The sequence below is a fragment of the Ornithodoros turicata genome, chromosome 9 (genome assembly GCF_037126465.1).
Source record: "Ornithodoros turicata isolate Travis chromosome 9, ASM3712646v1, whole genome shotgun sequence".
In the NCBI taxonomy this organism is placed as follows: Eukaryota; Metazoa; Arthropoda; class Arachnida; order Ixodida; family Argasidae; genus Ornithodoros; species Ornithodoros turicata.
Window position 1 is genome coordinate 28,547,744 of NC_088209.1, and position 19,205 is coordinate 28,566,948.

The 19,205-nt window shown below is 45.7% G+C and overlaps 2 protein-coding genes across 4 annotated transcripts in view; one reads left to right on the forward strand and one right to left on the reverse strand.

Moving 5' to 3' along the window:
- LOC135368515 (collagen alpha-2(IV) chain-like) overlaps positions 1 to 19,205 on the reverse strand; it is a 91,547-nt gene that overhangs the window by 41,503 nt on the left and 30,839 nt on the right. For 2 of the 3 annotated variants that reach the window (XM_064601865.1, XM_064601867.1), the window contains one exon: positions 5,226 to 5,280. In XM_064601865.1, the coding sequence (XP_064457935.1) occupies positions 5,226 to 5,280 (55 nt within the window). Of the gene's footprint in view, positions 1 to 5,225; positions 5,281 to 5,806; positions 6,046 to 19,205 lie in introns of those variants that run through there. The other variant, XM_064601866.1, reaches the window with a different exon arrangement.
- LOC135368517 (collagen alpha-5(IV) chain-like) overlaps positions 7,859 to 19,205 on the forward strand; it is a 48,675-nt gene continuing 37,328 nt past the window's right edge. Inside the window, exon 1 of the mRNA XM_064601868.1 lies at positions 7,859 to 8,183. Within this exon, the coding sequence (XP_064457938.1) occupies positions 8,085 to 8,183 (99 nt within the window). The 5' untranslated portion in view covers positions 7,859 to 8,084. The remainder of the gene's footprint in view (positions 8,184 to 19,205) is intronic.

Consider the following 19,205-nt stretch of genomic DNA (forward strand, 5'->3'; position numbering starts at 1 on the left):
TTTTATCTTATAATATATATATATATATATATATAATGTCGTGAAGATAATGAAGACGATGCCCTGATCGTGCTCGCATCTGAATGATCGCGCGTGCCTGCTTCTTCTTGCTGGTCAGAATAAACCTCTCGGTTGTCCCGCTGAGTTGCTCCCTCTTAATCCCCGTCGTCGTCGTAACAATATATATTGTAACATATCGTCAAAGGTAAGCTTATGGCTACGCTTCGCCACTCATGTGGGGAACAATACTCTTGAAGTACACACGGGACGGGAAATTGGTTGGTTTAAAGCGGTCAGTTTGTTTTGACGTGTTTTGCACCTATAACCTCTTCAAATCTATGTCTGCGTAAAAGCAATCACTCACGGACGCTTCCACGATATGCGTACAATTATATTCGGTACAGAATGTTGTGCCAACGTGAGAAAACCCCAACGAAGTTGTTTTGTAGCGTATAATCAGAGGTAAGCTTATGGCCTGAGTTCGACACCCATGAGGGTAATAGTACTTTTAAACGACACAGGCCTGGTTTCACCAACGCCGATTAACGCTTAACTCTGGTTCACTAAAGGGGTTTATTGTCACTGAAACATTCATCATGTCACCAACTACCGTTTGCAGCTTTAGCGACCCTTGATCCCGGTTTAAAGTTAGCCAGCTTTGGTGAAATCGGGCCACTGTCGCTTAAGATAACCTGGAATTCAGCAGATTTTATTGGAATCCGGTTAACCTTCTCGCTCCACCATATTTCTTATACTTCCTACACTCCATTTCCTATGTGAAATTGGCCGCACTTAATATCACAATGCCACCGTTTCCTGTGAGTGGTAGGTGAAGTGCATGAAATCACTAAGCGACCTGAAATTTTATTTATTCCAGGACCGCGGGCATTTGGATATCGGGAACTTCGCAGCCAGATATATGGAGCCCCTCCTTTTACTTCTTCTTCTCTCTCTCTCTCTCTCTCTTTTCTTTTTTTCTTTTGCAGTTATCACATATCACTTAGTCAGGATCTGATATACAGGGAAAACTCGCCACACCTTCCCCAATAATATTCAACCCCCCCCCCCCCCCCGCCTCATACATGTCAAACTTCCCAATTACAGATTTTCTTAGCGTCCATGCTATATCAATATGAACGACACAAGGATGACATTGCCTCGCGATGATTTGCATATTTCTTGACATAAACAAAGGGGTGGTAGATTTCGGAGCAAGGGACGTGGGAGGTAATCCATCAAGTGACATCGACGGCACGGTGCGTTTCAAATAGAGCAGCAAACACAGCGAGGGGGAAACTGCATAAAGGAACACCTGCGACCAGACAGACCCATCCCCATTCACATGCGCATGCATAACCTTACGGTCAAGCAAGACCCCCTTATACTGACCACGTTTTGCCTTTTGCGGGAGTTCCCGGACTCTTACTGGCTGGTGAATTAGACTGATTGATTGGTTGATTGATAAAAGAAAAATGAAGATGTTGCGAATTAGAATAAACTTGAATTGAGACTAGGAAGCATTACTTCACTACGACGCCGTGCACCGGATTACCAGGGCGATGGTTCCATCCCAGCCTCCGAACGCGGCACCGGAGAACGCGACTGGGAAACTGCCCAGAATAGCCTCCCGTGCAGAGATTACCGCCTGCACGTTAATTATCACCTTCTGTAGGAACTATCGCCTTCTGTAGGAACCATCTGACTTGCAGTTCACTGAACAGAGCATTTGTCAACAAAATGCGTGCGAATTTTTTATAGCGCTTTTTTTCTTTTTTTTTTTTTGTACCCCCTCCAATGATTGCCTATCCGTCGGTATATATCAGTCAAATTCGGCAGAAACATGGGTGCGGTATACGGTCCTGACATGCTTTCGCGAACTAAAGCGAGAAACGAAACATGCTGTGGAGGAATCTGCAAACGGCTGCAAGTTTCAGTTTCATCTGGCGACACCCTGATTGCCGCCGAACAATTTTTTGTTTTTCTTCAGACCATGAAATTGCCAGCACCTTCAAGCTCGACGACCGCGTTATGGGATATCAAGATGAAAGCTTCGTTAAAAAAAGAAAAAGAAACGAAAAGTAAATGGCAATTCCCATGTGTAAGGTTATAATTAGGGTCTAACTTTTTCGGGTTAAACGCGATTCTCCCGATTATTCCCTCCGGAATCAATTTGGGGCTAATTCGAGTTAAACTCGGTTTCTCCCCGAATTCTAACAACGTATCACGTTGTGTCACACACCATTTCAGTATTTGGTGGCGATTTGCTCGCATGTCTGATGTAAATATTTCAATGCAACAGTATATGCTATGCGACGAACATCTGATATAACAACATGTAGCGATGTCACTATAAACCGCAAAGTACGCATTACTGAACAGAAAAAAAAAAAAAATAATCCGATAACACCCGAATGTATCAATAGCACCCGATATTACCCTGAAGTTACGGATTTTAAAATAACCACCCGAATCCGGGAAAGACGTTTAAACCGAAAACGTCGGACCCTAATTATAAAAGTGGCGTTAAAAGACGGCTACCGAAGAGAAGAAAAATGAAGGAAGTCAGGCACATCAGCATACGTCTAGACAGTAAGGCGTATAGTATAGCCTTGATCCCAGCAACGCCTCGTCGTAAGTTACGTCATCCCAGCAGAAATGGCGTTGGCATATGCCAGGTAGAGACACTTGTCAACATAAAGATCAGGGCTTAAAGGGATTATGCGGACTATCAGGCGATTGGGTGAGAAGGGAAATACAATTATTTCTGGGGTGTTTAAAAAAGTACAAAAAAAGAAAAAGAAAGAAAGACTTATGTCATGCTACAGTACAAGTTTCACCGTTTAACTATGGTTTTCTACCACAAATCGGCGCATGGAAAGTATACGTAGAATCTCGCGTTTGTTACAGAAAAGAGAAAGTGAGCAAGAAAGAAAAAAGAAAGAAGAAAAGGAATGAAAAAGAGGGAGCGATAAAAATGGAGACATAAGTCAGCACCGGCGAGGCTAACTCCTCCAGAATTATCTGCGTTAAAACAGGACTTTCCCAGAGTTTAGTGTGCCCTGTGAATCTTGAAAGATGGCGGCAGCACAACCCTGACTTTCAACAATCGCATTATTTATTTCGTAAAGCTCTCACAGAAGCCATCGAGCGAGGGACGAATAGATAACGAAAAGGAAACATGTATCATGAAGCTTGTAAGGGAGTGGACGTGTTCCCAGGGAATTTCCCTGCCCCCCCCCCCCATCCCACACACACACGCAGCCTAACACCCCAAAAAATCTTCCAACCCACCCTCTCCGCTGAACACCTACCAGAAACACCAAAACAGCTAGCCCTCAAGACAGCATATATGGTTGTCAACCCCCCTCCCCCCCCAAAAAAAAAAAGAAATGAAAAATAAAAATAAAATCATAAGAACATCCCTGCGTGTTACACTGGGAGAGTGTGCTCAACGTAATACAGGATTCGCCTGCTTATTCCACTTCGTACAGGAGGCTATGCAGTGAAGCTTTCCGTGTGTCACTTCATTTGATCTATACTCGACAGGGCTTCGCTCCTTACATGTTGCCGTGCACTTGTGCCGACAACACAGCCGGTGGTAAGGTTCGAACCCACAAACAAGCCAAGGTCGTGCTGAAGACTGGGAGGTGGTGGGTTCGAATCCTACCACCGGCTGTGCTGTCTGAGGTGTTCCCCGGGTTTTCCGAAGACTTTTCATAGGAACGTCGTCACAGTTCCCCCTGAAGTCGGCCCGGGACGCATACTAACACCGTCACCCACTCCTTCCTGTTGTCCTCTCTCCATCTGTCCACATCACCGCTCATAGCCACAGTTGCCTCGCGGCGCTAACACACACACACACACACACAAAGAAACTTGTGGCGACGTCATGCGAAACAACAACTGCCTGATTCTTATTTGTGAGAGAACGCGAAAGGTAAAGCAAAGGAACAGCAGCGGGGTGACACCGTGGGGACATCGTAATTCATCATCGGTGACAATAGGTGGGTGACACAAAACCTTACGCCCACGACAGTTAGCTAACGAAGGTTTGCATAATTTTGTCTCTTCAGACCAACGAAAGAGGAATACGATAGTTCTTTTCTTTTCGTTCCATTTTGTTAGCATATGTGGCATAGAGCTGACAGGAAAAAGCGGACGAGGTGAACAATAATGTCTTATTATTATTATTAATATTTGAGCTGCGCGAATATAGGACTGGTGCGTATAAAGATTAATTAAGGCTGTCGAATAATTCGGTTCGAATGCATGACTATTCGCTTCGTAATTCAGTTCGGGTATGTAACTATTCGTTTCAGTTTTTAAATTACTATTTGTACAGCCCTGATTAGTAATTATTATTATTATGTTACTGTTAGCGCTGGCGAATATAGCGGAGTTGGTCAGAATGCCCCCATGGATGCAAAGTTTCGGAATACCAGAAAATATTAACGTAGCACTGAACAAACGTTACGCACGTTTTTGTCATGACCTGTGACTTGCTCACTTACGTTCCCTCAATATTTCGCGTAACTTTCAGTGGGAACGAAGTATTTCGAATAATATTGCACCCGGTCACTGTTAGCCTCGTTTCTAAAACAGTTGACGTAGTTCATTATTCTCACACATACACATAGCAAAAAAAAAAAAAAAGAGTATCTTGCGATGTCGTGCAAAGACAGCTGGTGAATCGAAGGGGGGTTCGTCGTGTTCAGCCTCGAAAATTCACATCCATTCAAGAAACGATATGTACGGTGTGCATAAACTGCACACCAAACAAAATATATGCGAGGCTGAGCGTATTGATCGATTTACCATCATTAAAATTAATAGGATTATTAACAAAACAGAGCAGCAGAACAGTAATTTTGGAGAGAAGAGACACAGAAAACGGTCACTTCAAAGCTAAGCAGCCGAGTACGGGAAGCAGGAAGTATCCGGTGCGGGGGCGCATCTGGTCAAGTTGTCGGCATGCGACTGAAGTGTTTGAACCACAACAACACAACATAAAAAAAGAGAGAGAGAGCGCACGGAAGGGAAAGAGGAGAAAATCTTGGGCGAAGGAAGCGCTGCGCTTCCGCCTGGAGAGGCTAACCGATCACAGCGATCTGCGAGCTTCCGGTAAAGCGGGGAAGTGGAAATTTGCGTGCGTGCGTGCCTTTGGTAATACCCATGCACGCTCGTTACGGAGGGACTGAAGATAAAACAGGAACATGCGTACGTACCGCACGTAACTCCGTTGAGAAGAATGTCAGAATACAAGGCAGTACAAGAACCCATCTGAAAGAGAGAGAGAGAGAAAATGAAGAGCAACATTGATGAACGCAACTGTAACACCTCTCTCTTTGTCGTTAGTTTCTACACACGCAAGTCTCGAGGGAAAAACAGATTGCGCGGAAAACACATCTTTACACACTAAAAGCAACTGTGCCTTTATGTACTACCTCGCAAAGAGCGGGCGCAAAACACGAGATGAGGGTACAAAGTGCGTAAAGAAACGGGGGCGACCGGAGTGACAGCATTTTATCAGACAGAGTAAATACAAAAAAATATATATAATAAATTAATAAACGCTCAAGAAGCGCGAGCGTATTTGCTGCCGCACCCCTTTCATCCCTCGCCTTACGAGCTTCCTAATCCTCACGAACATAAAGCTTTCCTGCCGATACCCAGCTGCATTCCTCAAATTAAGCGCTGCACACAGATCTCTCGCTCCATCATCACCCGAGATACACTGCCCTACAGACGATGAACTCTCCAGAGCTCTTCCCAACCAGAAACACCCCAGACAGGTATTGGAACGTACCCCTGAGCCACGGACGGAATACACGTGGTGCTCCGCATCTCTGAAGCCGCCCGGGGTATCACGCAATCGGGCGGGTCCGCTCACCACACAGCGGGCTCCTACATCCGAAGAGGCATCCAACTCAGATTATGTAGTAACAGGCAGCAGTAGGCATGCAGGCGTATTGTGCTGCGCGCGACCGCTGCCTTGCGCGCAACTTGTGGTCGACCCGTCCCGCAAAGACTTGCGAGGGCACCCTCAAGGGGGAGAGGGAGATCCACTGGAGGGACGTTCCTTTGCCGGTTTGTATTCCTCCGACGGGGCAAGGGGGAAACACCCTGCTTCCATCCCGGGAGAGGAATCAGAAAAACAAAGCAGAAAAAGAAGAAAGAAAAAAAAAGAGGAGCGCCAAAAAGGAGCTATCGTCGAGGTCTTCGGTTTAAAGTATCTGACCCACAGTTCTTACAACCCTTCCGTGAATGATTTCTAGAGCTTCTGCAGTTGTGTCTCACTGAGGTTTACTAAATAACCATCCATAAGCCGCATCTGCGGCCCTGTCTATGTGCACGAATAAATGTGAATAGTTCGTTGTCATTATGCCCGTAATCTTCATGAACCTCGGGAAAAGAATAGGAAAATAAAAAGAATAGAGCAGACGACATAACAGACTTACTGCTACCTGAATTCCTGCTACCGAGGCTTCCATTCCACAAATTCCACTCGTAAACGTCATGGAGAGACATGGAGCCATCAATATCAGCAAGTCAGTCGCTCGGCAACGTTACCACACTACCACCTGCACTACTCGTGTACGCAAGAAATAAAGAAAGAAAAAATACAACGCACTACAGGTGCAGTACAGTGAACAGTGCAACTGTCCTATGGTGAACGTTTTGGTAAAGTACGTAAAGTATTGGTGACCGCAAGTCAATCTTTGACATATCTGGTAGACAGCAATGGCACCAGACATCGAGAAATAAATAGAGAGAAAAGCGATTGTTGGGCTGAGTTCAGGTGCTTGCCTTCCGGGTCACAGTCTGTTGAAGCTGAGTTAATGACTAGAAGGTCCGTACTTTCAGCTTACATAAGGTCCCGTAAGCTCTGCGTATTTCGACCAACTAATCAGGTTAGATAGCGAGGAGCAGGGGAGGAATGAGAAGGAATGGAAGACAAAATAACCACTCATTAGTTTCACATCGCACCATGATTTGCTAAGCTTTCTTAACTTCACAGGGGTCCCCACCAGATCCCCACTAGACCTTGCTCCCCCACTCGATCTCGTCTCAGCACAAGGCAGTCAAACAGTCACGTGCGTCATGTGCGAATGAAATTAATAATGTATGCTTTAAGTACGGGACAATTTGTCTGGGTATCATACATGACACCGCGTTCAACATTCGTAAATTTTCGCACGACCGAGTTAGCTTACGATTCTACAGATCAGTTCCCAGGGTTCCGGGGTGCGTGCATTTTTAATATTGGGATATTTGCTATTTGGTTCATAGAGTAGAAACAGAAAACAGGTGACACCTGAATATGCTGCTCCTGTGCCTGACATGCCTCCAACCTATACTTATCCCAATTAAGGCTCGCGACACATATTTCGCCAACTTGGTAACTTCAATTACATTTACAACACCATTACGCGTGCGGATAGTATAAAAATTCTAGCATATTAGAGAAACGTGTAACCATAGGCTCCGTGGACGTGGGAGTTCATTAACAATAGCTGAGGCACTGCAATGCCGTCTTGCGCAGATAGATGCACATTCCAAAGTACTCAGCACTCAAGCGAGGTCGAAATACACCGTGATCTTTCGATATTACAGGGTACAGGAATAGCGGTAGATCATTAAAAAAAAAAAGAAGAAGAAAAGACGACAGGAGAAAATGTGGCGTTTATTGTTTCAGCACTCGCCAGACCAAATTCCCAGCAGCCCATCTGGCGATGGAGGCTCGGCCGGAAGAAAAAGTTAAAAGACATCCAAGACTTTCTACGGAGTACGCGGGGGAAAGGGCAAAGAGAAACCGCCCCGAAGAAAGTAGTTCTCGGCGGAGGTGTGCGAAGGCCTCTGGGCGGCTTCCTCAAGCACTAGTCGAGGGGGAACTCTGTGATCGCAAAGAATATGGTGGGGTAACTTTTCAGCGGAGCCTCGCCGCTGAGACGAACCCAACCCACCTCTGTTGCCGCCGCAATCCGGAGGCAAGCGACGCCGCGCGCATGAGCGCCTCAGTACCTTCATATTGCCGAGTGAACAACTGAAGGACGCTTTTGATCATACAAGTGCATAAAAGAACAATGAAAAAGACGCCGGGCAGTAGGGGCGGTGTGTCGCTGACCGTCCTGCTGCTGGGGATCGCCGTCGTGCTCAGGTTCCCTCACTCTGCGGACGCTGCGGTGAGTTTCGGATTTATAATGCTTGTCCAGCTTTGCCGATTTTCCACCGTCGTGACAAATGCCGCGCGTAAAACTTTGGTGACGTGGAAAGAAAGGGCACTTCGTGCGTGTTTCTTTACTCGCGAAGCCTTTTTTTTTTTCCTGTTTTTCACGTCAGTGAGACAAAATACTGCCGATATTCCCGTTAAATAAGGTGGAGGTCAGACGTTTCTTTTTCTTCGCTTTCGTAGCAGCCAAACGTGTTGACGAACGTACTCCGAAGTTTCTGAACTGCAGACATGTTTCATTCAAATGAGGGGCTCGTGCAGCCAGCAAAACTTGGAGCGCGAAGTGCAATTTAGGAAAGCGATACGCAACTCTGCTTTTGCGTTCAGTTTCGGAAAGAAGCGTGGCTCGAACGCGCACGTTCCAAGCGCAGTCTTCTAACGGGGAGGGAGGGTACGGGGGAGGGCACTCGTGGGAGTCCAGGCGGGTCTACCCGATCAACAGTCGACTGGAATGCATGGGCGCTGCCATATTGGAAGATGTCGAGGGATTTCCTGCCGCGACTTTCAAAACAGAACAAACCGTGTGTCTGTGTGACGCTACCACTGATAACTTTTGTTGTGTGAAGAAATTTGTCGTTATTTTGTGGTTCGCAGCAGATATTGTCAATAGCCTGGTGGTGATACACGCGTTGAGATTTTTAGCTTATCTCAAATTGTGAATTTCTCTACTGATGGCGCATGTTGTTTTCCCTGACAATTCGGTGATTGTTGCAAGGTTATTTCATTAGAAACAGTATTGTGTTTAATACCACTTGAAGGCACATGCGATCTTTCAGCATATTACTGAGCATGAACATCAGCACACTGAGTTTGTCAAAGTCATAGGAGACGATGCTTCGGTGCCACATAATTTCAAATGAATTTAGTTAAAGTCACGAAAAGTTATACGCATATGGTGGACATTAAATTCGCGGGTGAAACATATTGGCCGACAATTTTACCAAGGTATGTAAAACTGGCTTCCGTGCACATCACTGCCAACTACGAAATCTGACGATCACCAAAAATGTTCGAATTACCATTTCTATTTCATTTGCTTTAACCTATTTTTACGCCTTTTACGCGTCACTTTACGCCCCTACAAAATGGGCATTTTTTTTTCTTTTCCTACAAAAACACCACTTCCAAAATTTTAAAACAGTAGGGAGGGAGGTGTCCCTCCTTGTATGGAAAGGCTTCGCAGGAGGCATGTGGTCGTTTCAAGGTGCTGGTACTTTCACAGCAGTACCCAATTACGGCAGCTACCGTACACCACATACCATATAGCGCTAAAAAAGAAAAAAAAAAGAAAAAGAGAGGAAAGAGCGGTTGTTGAGATTTGGCATTCGAAAACGTTGGTGTGCAGTTCGGTCTTCCGTAGTTTTTCTGAAGAGCGTTGTCGTGGACGCACGTGAGCACGTGACGAGACGCAAAGAACCGAAACGAATGTGTAAAGTAAAAAGGTCGAAGGCGCCAAGGCAGCCGAGCCTCTTCCCACGGCAAGTGTCGTCGCCCACTTTCTCTTTAACTCGGACTTGTTCTGTATGTGCAACGTCGACGACAGATTAAAGCGAGCGGAAAGACGGCGTTTATATTATTATAAGCAACTGGGTCAAGCATCACTCGTGCATGTATTTAACCTTACAAAACAACCGGAAAAACTGACAGGCTCAGTCGAGGGCGACCGAATTTTGTGTATCTTCAGTGATTTATCGAGAACATCCTGTAGATCTCCCTAACGTTTGGCGACCCCCCCCCCCCAACCTTTTGTTTCCTGTGCACCCCTTATGCAGAGGGGGGGGGGGGGGGCTGCAGGCTGCGCGCCTATTTATTACCAATACCCCGATTGTTGTAAAACTTTTGAGTGAAGGTGCACGCCGATGCAAATCCCCTGATTTTACATAACTCCGGGCAGTAGCGTAGCAGGGGTGGGGACGTTTCGTGGTACAACTCCCCCCCCCAAAACAAAATTATACCGCTGGGAGAGGGAATCGCCGGGGAAGTCCTCCTCCTACATGTATATCTTTTCCCCCCGCATTTTTAAAGGTTTTCGCATTCCCCCCCCCCCCCCCTCCCCAGCCTTTCTGCTATTAACACTGCAGTAGGGAATGTATTTTGCAATGGAATGGAGGAAATCGGACAAGCGTTTCAGTTTCTGAAAAAAAAAAAGAAAAGAAAGAAGATGTTCAGTACGATTTTTTTAACGCGTTGGATGAAACACCCTGTAGATGTGGGTGGTCTGGTTGTACACCGGGTAGTTTCGGTTTTCCTTTGTCGATTTTTCACCATTTCACCGCGGCGCAGGACAGGTTTCTCACTGTGAGCTTTGAATACACCAAGACCGAAAGGGTTGACGCGCGCAAGCAACGTTGGGCCTCGCTGCAACGCACGTAGGCTATGCAGTGAACATTGAAGCAGGCAGGGGACACTCTCTCTCCGTGACATTTGCAAACGAATAGTATCGGCTCAACTTGTGAACTTTGATATGCGCTTCTCTGAGCTGCTGGGCAGCACGAGCGACACGATGAACACACATTTTCGAAGAGCCATATTACTGGTAAAGCTTGCCGTTTGGAAGTTAACGAAAAACATAAATATCTTGACACTTGCGAAGTCCATATTGCAAAAAAGCATGAGTTTGGGCACAAAAAAGAGGTGGACGACACAGAAGCCCAAACTCAGGCTTTTTTTCGTAGTATGGAGTTCCTCCACCAGCTCGCCTGCGTTTATGCTATTTTATCAACTTGGTAAGTGTTCTTCCAGCTTCCTGCTGGTACAGAAACACAGGCAAGGCCACAGTAGAGAAGTAACATCCATATGGCGTAGCCTGTCATCCTTATCAATCAAACACATACAGGCCAGATATTATAGACAAGAGGTCACAAAATGGGACATTTTACATTAACGTTCCAGATTCCATGTACAGAGGACATATAGTGCCATACCTGGGTAGTAATGTAATTACTGTACTGAAATTATAGTAATGAATTACTGTACTGAAATTATAGTAATGAATTACTTTTCCTGGTAATTTGTAATGTAATTTAATTAGATTTGGGCAGTAATTTTAATGACTTTACTCGTTACTTTTTACAAAAGAATCAAGTGTTCAGGTTAGCCTTGAAGAATCATTGTTTGCAGGCCCCATCCTCCGAACAGTCTTCCTGTTGTCGTGATACATTGTGTCATCTTCGTCTCTACATTGTGGAACGAAAGGTCATACATGGCACCCTGACATGTAGAAGAGACAAATAGAAGAGTGTGATTGACCAGCAGTAATGACTTAGTAATGTCATTACTTTTTCGAGGTAATTGTAATGTAATTTCATTAATTTCAATACCAGTAATGAGTAATGTAATTTGATTAAATTCTAACTCGAGTAATGGGTAATGTAATTTAATTACATTTTAGAAGTAATTTACCCAGGTATGTATAGGGCCAACCAGAACAATAACTGCGGCGGCTACAACAATGCAGCCCTATGAAATTGCCTGCAACTGAAATAGATGTACAATTGAATGTCTTTCTGCAATAATGTTGTAAGTGAAAATGCGTGCCTCGGAGAAATAAGAAAAACTGGAAATAACGCGAACTTTTTAAAAACTCGGAATCACTGCACCCGTTTTTTCGAATGCTGCCGCGTACACATGTTTTTTACACATGTATGTAAAGTAGGCCTGTGTTTACAGAGTTCTCAAGATTTCTCTTGAAAGCGAAAACGGTGGACGACATGAAGGTTGCTCCACTGAGCCCGCTCCTAAATTTCGTTCCTCTCATAGAATGCACCGAGCCAATCTGCTGCATATTCGATGCAGCAGATCCTCGATCATTCCGATCATTCGTGAGAGCACAAACACACAAACAACAACACTGCATGAGGATACTCTGTTGTCTCTCCCTCTTTTCCTTTTTTTTTTTTTTGCGTTTGTCGTCAACATTCCTGCTGTGAGGAAGTACCCAAGGGAAAAAACAGAACATTCCTCTATAGAACGACAAGAAACGTGGTCTTTTACACCCTTGAAACAGACCTTCGCCATGTAACATACTGAAGGGCAAGCAGTGCACAGACCGGTATGACGTTGTTATTCCGGACTTGTGGAAACCGCGATGCGTACGCCTTTTCGTGATAATTAACGGAACTACACAAGCGTCACAAAAAGGCGTACACCTCCTGTTTCAAACCAACCAGGGGAGAGAACGATATCATTCTGTCTATTATGGATGAATAGGATGGGAGGGGCGTCGTCTGCGTTGAAGTTCTGTTTTAAAAGTGTAGAGGGCATGGAACGAGGGACGCGTCTTCAACGTCTACAGAATGCCGTCCCTTTTCCTATTTTATTTCCCTATTTGCCGTACTTTACCCTATTTTAGTCATAAATGGAACCCTACGACTGAAATGGTAGCTCGGAGTCGTGGCTGCGATGCAAAGTCAACTATATAGAACGACAACAAGTGAAGGAGAAGAAAAACTTTTAGAGCTTCCGTTCTCTCCTTGAGGTTATACCTCTCGACCTCTCGCTGTCCTTTTTTCCCAAAGAACGGCTGTTGGCCAGCCCCTACTGTTTTTCAGGGTGTCTACCAAATTGCAGCTTCCAAATTCACCGACTTTTCCAGGTTTTCATTGATTATTTCGAGCGAAATCCCTGACCAAAAACAAAAGGGAACTTGATGCCTGCTGCTATACGTTTCGGTAAACAGATCCCTCATAAAAACAGATCCTTTATTAAGTATTTAGTGAGGCTGCTCTACTTTTCTGCCTCCGAGTTTGCCTCTGAGCACGTGGGTGATCCGGAATATGATATTCCGGCACTTGAAAAGGAGAGGCAATGCCAGAAAACAAGGGAAGTGTAGACAGACTGGCTGAACTTCATCTGAAGTCGTTCCGTCCCCGCGCCAGCAAAAAGACCAGAGAGACATCGAGGCTCATGTTTATGTGACGCCACAGAAGGCATCTCTTTCTTCTTTGTTGAGCTGATAGCCGAACCGACTTCCCGTTCATTAATATCTCTCCCAAGACAAGCTGCAGTCGCAAATCTTCAGCGGGGCTCTATTAAAAGACGCAGATTGAGTTACCGAAAGTCAAACGGCTGGATAGTGTCAGTACACGACGTCGTCGACTACGTGCAAGTCGAGACGTTTCCTGCTTTGTAGCAATGTGTCGCACGCATTATAATACGAAGAGCGTCTGCCAATATAAATAATGTAAACCGTTGCGGGAATGTGTATCGTTCCGTTGGTGGCAAAGAACACCGCCCAGAAGAGACATCCTGAGGACGTCCTGGCAACAGCAATGCAAGCGTGCAAACGATATGCGTGCACATTTTGATCGTATCGGTAACCTTGCACAGAGAGTGATCTACCAAAGATGGTATCGACAAAAGCAACGTATCCCAAGTTATGTTAGTGTGTAAAAAATGATCAATCCTTCGTTGCTAACAAAAAGTTATGAAAACGAACTTGAGGTTTCGTTGCCAAGTAACGACTTGCTTTCAAGTCACTTGCTATACTACGTAATACGCACTCTTTGGCTTTTGACCTTTGCAGAATTCGTTCAGATCTTGATGTTGCAGTGGGCGGCGCGAGACATTTTATAATAGGCACATATCAAATACATACATCAAATTTATAGCAATCTTCAATAGGATGAAAGAACGTCGCACCTTTATCTTCTTGTTTGGGTTGGCGTTTGACGATTTTGGTGTTCTAATCAGCTTTATATAGATTTACATACATAGAATTTTGTCATCCTTTTGTGCACACTTCGTCGAACCACGCCAAGTGTGGCATTTTATCTCGTTTCGAATAAACGGACGGCCAAAACTAAATCCGTAAGAGGTCACAGCGCAACAACCATATCCCAAGCAGCACAGCATCGTAGCCCAATATTTAGCTGGATATTGGCAATACTGGCCCGATGTGCAGCCAATATTGGGCTAAGATATTCTGCAGCTTGGGATGGCGCAGAGTCAAACGGGGAGGCGTCGTGCACGTGCAATCGTCGCGCATGTGGCTGTCACATACAGGACGCAGATCGCGTGACTTGCGCACCAGAATTGAATAAAATGAACTTGAAACCCCAAGTTACAAAGGTACCCAAAAAAGAACGAGTTCCTCGAGAAGCTAGAGACACTCAAAAGTAACAAGTTACGATAAAGATTACAACAAAAAAAAAAAAAAAAAAAAGAGCCACAGCGGCGATCTACCCCAAACACTACAAGGCGCTGAGGTCAGATTTGTGCATTTTGGGCGGCACTGTAGTTACCCCTTGCTGTTCTTGTTCGTATTTTGTCGGAGTGACTCGCGTTTATCGCGCGAAATTTCGTGAAACAAGAGAACGTTGCCGATTTCTTTGAGAAGTCTCACAGCAAATACAAGATGGCATATCTTTCTCATACACACAGATACAGAGAGAGAGACAAAGAAAAAAAAGCCGATACGCGAACATACAGTTGCTCTCGAGCGTAGCAAAAAGAAAAATTAACAAATTCATGGACCCAGAGGATGCCAAGCAAAATGACAGGAAGTATATGCTACAATCCGGTCCCTTGAAACCCTGTGACGCTAAAACGAAACGCAAAATCCTATACGATAAGCCATGACTGAAACCTCTCACCCATCACCCAAGGGCGTCGCGACAACATTTTCACTTATACGCAGAGAGACAGAACGAAATAACCAAGAAAACCCAGCCGCAGAAGAACCGCACCAAGCATGGACTTTATCAGCTACAAAGTCATTACAATGTAGACAAGCGCTCTTGCACTGTTCCAATTACAACCCCATGACAACCTTGCACGTCACCAGGAAAAGCAGAGGCCATAACCCGACACCGGACGGCATCCCGTCATCATCCGGGGGGTTTCATTGCGATGTCGCCCACACTTCGATAAGCACGACCTTGCTGGTGACGACCGCGGCTCTGGTTACGAAGTCGGAAGAAGAACTCCTAAAGACGGCGTCGTATCGCGAGCGGGTTGCCCAAGAGGAGACCTTCGCCTGGGGGGCCCACGGGTATCCTCTTTCCCTCCGAAAGCGTATCTGGGACTCGGGCAAAGAATCCTTATCGCTGTAAGGGAGCGAGACCAGTTACCATGTGCACGCACTCGTGTCAGTGCATGACGTCATTTGATAGTGCTGCACTGTATGAGCGATGTGAACGGGTACCAAAGGGTTAAGGAGACCAAAAAGGGGTACGAATTTCATCTTGGCGATAAACGGATGAAGGAAAGAAGAAGAATATGAGTGCATGGTCCCAAGCAGCACAACATATTGGCCCCATATTGGACCAATATTAGCAATACCGGCCCAATGATGGTCCGATCTAGGGCCGACATTGCCTGTATTGGTCCAATATTGTGCAAACATGTTGTGTTGCTTGGGGCGTGACAATGAACGACAACAATAATAAATGCGCGATGAAGAGGGCACGTTGTGTTTCACCCCGGGGCTGAGGGTAACCCTACCCCATTACCTGAGTGATATGGGGCTAAAGTGGGAACTATGGATCACAGCACGCTCGAAGAGTCCCCGAGTGGCCCGCAGCACTAAAGGTCAAACCATTTAGTGGAAACCAGCACTCGCGATTCGGTGGTCACCAAGAAACCCACACATAATGGAATTTACTGAAGGTGCTGCACGGGGTTATGACAATGACGTGCAATTGAGCCAGGCTGAATATCTTCTTATGCTATACACCCGAACCTGAAGTACTATATACTTGCTTCTCCATTGTGTGTAGGTCACTGTGCATAGAGATGTACTCAAAAACGCATGCGATCGAAGTTCGATCCACGGAATACTCGAAACACCTGTCCCCAAATGTCCCGCCACTACTGCTGTAACGCCAGTGGATGGGTCACCCGTCGCTCTCCGACAGCATATTACTAGTGAGTTTTAGTACATCGTACGCCATCGCCTTTGCGTACGATACTAAAACATGTGACTGTGTGAAGAGGCTGGCTTGTCCGACGTGCTCGATGGCACTTACACCCGCTATGCAATCACAACCCGAAGATTTCAAACCATCTGCTCGCCATTTAAACTCAAAACGCCTTGGCTCGGGAGCTCTGTCCGTGTTAACTGTATCACATTTCGCTCTCCTGGAGGAATAATACCAAAATGCTAAGCAAATAATGGCGAGAAATTCCTCGTGGAGGCCGAGAGGGTCAGCCCTTTTCGCACTTTGTGAACGTCCAGGAAACGTAAACAGCAGCTATGAAAAACAAAGCAATGCAGAGAGCCCTGGAAGGCGAACGGAAACCTCGCGGCACTCACGAAGCGTGCAGGAAGTCGAGTTCTTCGCACAACAAACGCGAACGTGAAATGTCCACGCCCAGATGGGTTGCGCCAAAAATATCGGGTTATAACTAGAATCCCTGAACAAACACTTTCGCGCCACGGTGCTGAAATATTGCGTACATCCAAATTGGGATGAAGAATGCGATGTCGTACTACAAGTCACGGCCCGTCTAGAGTCACTAAATCTAGGCCCACCTTGCCGAAAAAATGAGATTTAAAGCCGCACCTGAGCTTGGGTGCGACCTCCCGTATACTCATGTGAAAAAGACAGCCTTGACTCGTAGGGAAGAAAGATCATTCACGGAAAGAAAGGAAAAGGGAAGACCGCGACAAGTAATGTCACGGAAGGTTACATGCAGACTACACATTAAAAAAATAAAATAAAAAGAAGAAGTGGAATGGCGAGACGAACGTGTGAAAGGCGATTTTCATTTACCCGCATGTGTGACAAACTCTTCTATTTTATCTATGGAAGCTGAGAATAAAATTAAAAAGTTCACTTTTATGCAGCAGAATGGATATTTTCATTTCTTTCTTTCATGCTTTTTAACGAACGATGGCTTCGTATTATGCAAGGTCTCCTTTTTAGTCTGATTGTCAAGCTCTAAAACAAACGAAACTTCCCCGCATAACATGCTCCGACCTAACCATCTTCCCGAACGACATCGTTTACCCCCCCCCCCCCCCCCGATTCGGCGAAGGCAGGCACCGTTTTGTGACACTTTGCATTTATATATTAATGGTCACAGAAAGGCGTACTCCCGGCTCCATGCATCCTCAGGTCAAGACAAGAGTGATAACCGGACCATTCGACGTAAGCGGTTTGAAGATGAGCGCGTTATATGGATGAACGCGCTATATTAGAGAGCACATCTTTCGAAGCGCGCAGCATGCTGACTGGTTAGCTGGAATCTCTTCCTGATGTGTACAGCAGCTGTTCCTTCCATTCGCGTCCCTTTATACGTACGCCGTCTGCCCATGTAAATGTCGCTGTGCATGAGTCACGTCATGCGTGGGAACATAGCAAAAACTGTTTCGCAATCCAGGAACAGAGTCCCTATAGAATAAACAAAAGGAGCGAGGCCTCGACCACAAATCAAGAGGCAACTCCTATTGGAAGTTCGCCAAACCAAGCCCGAAATAGATTTTCAGTTTTGTCATTCGCGTATCTGCAGTGAGCATTTTTTCCGATGCACGATCTCATGTTTGACTTTTTACCTAATTTGTGGTTCGTTCATGTGCACACGCTCTTCGTTTTTTTTTTAAATTTCGGGTTAGCGCCGCGAAGCAACCGTGGCTATGAGCGGCGTACAGACGACGACAGATGGCGAGGTAGGGCAGCGTTAGTATGCGTCCTAGGCCGACTTCAAGGGAAACTGTGCCGACACGCGCTATTCAATGGGAGCGGAAAACATCAAAAGGAGGGTCGCCGCCATAATTTGACCCAATCTCTTTTTCAATGAAGACTGATTGACTTGTTCACTATAGTGTCGAGAAGCGGACGTGAAAATGCGAGGTGGCACGGAATAATAAAAAACTAAACACAGCCTGAGTACAAACCATTGCAAATGATACGTCCTTGATAAAGGGGAGGTGGTATTTCCCGTTTCGAAGGACAGCATTACGGTCCCCACAAAATGGAAACAAAAGACCGAAATAGGCATATAAAAGTCTGACTTTGCCGCTCTTTGTCTTTCAGCAACGAGCTATTAGAGAGTTTCAGTGCATCGTACACTCTTAAAAAAAGGGTGTACTTTAACTCCTTTTCCTTGCCACATATATCACTCCCTTTTAGGGAGTACAATTACTCTCAAAAAGGAGTCTCCTTAACTCCGTAACTGGACACTATAACTGTAACTGGAGTAATTGTACTCCGTAACTGCACTCCGTAACTGGAGTAATTGTACTCCGTAACTGCACTCCGTAACTGGAGTAATTGTACACTCCCAAGGGGAGTGATATATGTGGCAGGGTGTACTCCCCAAAAAGGAGTTACTGTACATCTTTTTTTTTTTTTTTTAAGAGTGTACGCTATCGCGTTTGCGTACGTAAGGGGTAGCGTTGGCGGTTCTGCGCACGCGCAAAACATAAAGGGAGCTTCGCGCAGTGCGCAGAACCATCGCGCTATCCCTTATACGTACGCAATGGCGATAGCGTACGATGCACTAAAACTCACTATTGTCCACAAGTGACATTGGCGACTCGATTCAGAAATACCCGAGAGCTGCAGGTATGACGCATAGGTGAACGCCCCATAACCACAGCCGTGCTCCAGCTCCAACCGTCACCCCGGAAGTAAAAGAAAGCGATATGCTGTGTTTCATTGCCGGAGGAAAACGTGATTCTGCACAAAACGAACGTGGCAGTATGCAGAGGTCCAGGAGCAACAAGGACAGCCCAGCAAGATATGGGAAACAAGAAACGGCGATTGCAAGAACGCCGTTTGTTTTGCGAACGCCAGGCGTACGGAAAAGACGTACATCTCGGGCTGTGCTCAAATAAGAGGCGATAAGGCTATCATCATGGGATAAAAGTGGTCGGCCTTGAAGTTGTTGCGTGTTGACGTTCTGTCATTAGAGTGTTCAGGGATCAGAAAGGCTAAAAGATAATTCGTGCTGGCACAGCAAAGTGGCAGCACCCCAAGCAGCACAATGTACTGAAAGTGGAGTGCAATAGGGGTGGACGGGTAGGTGGAAG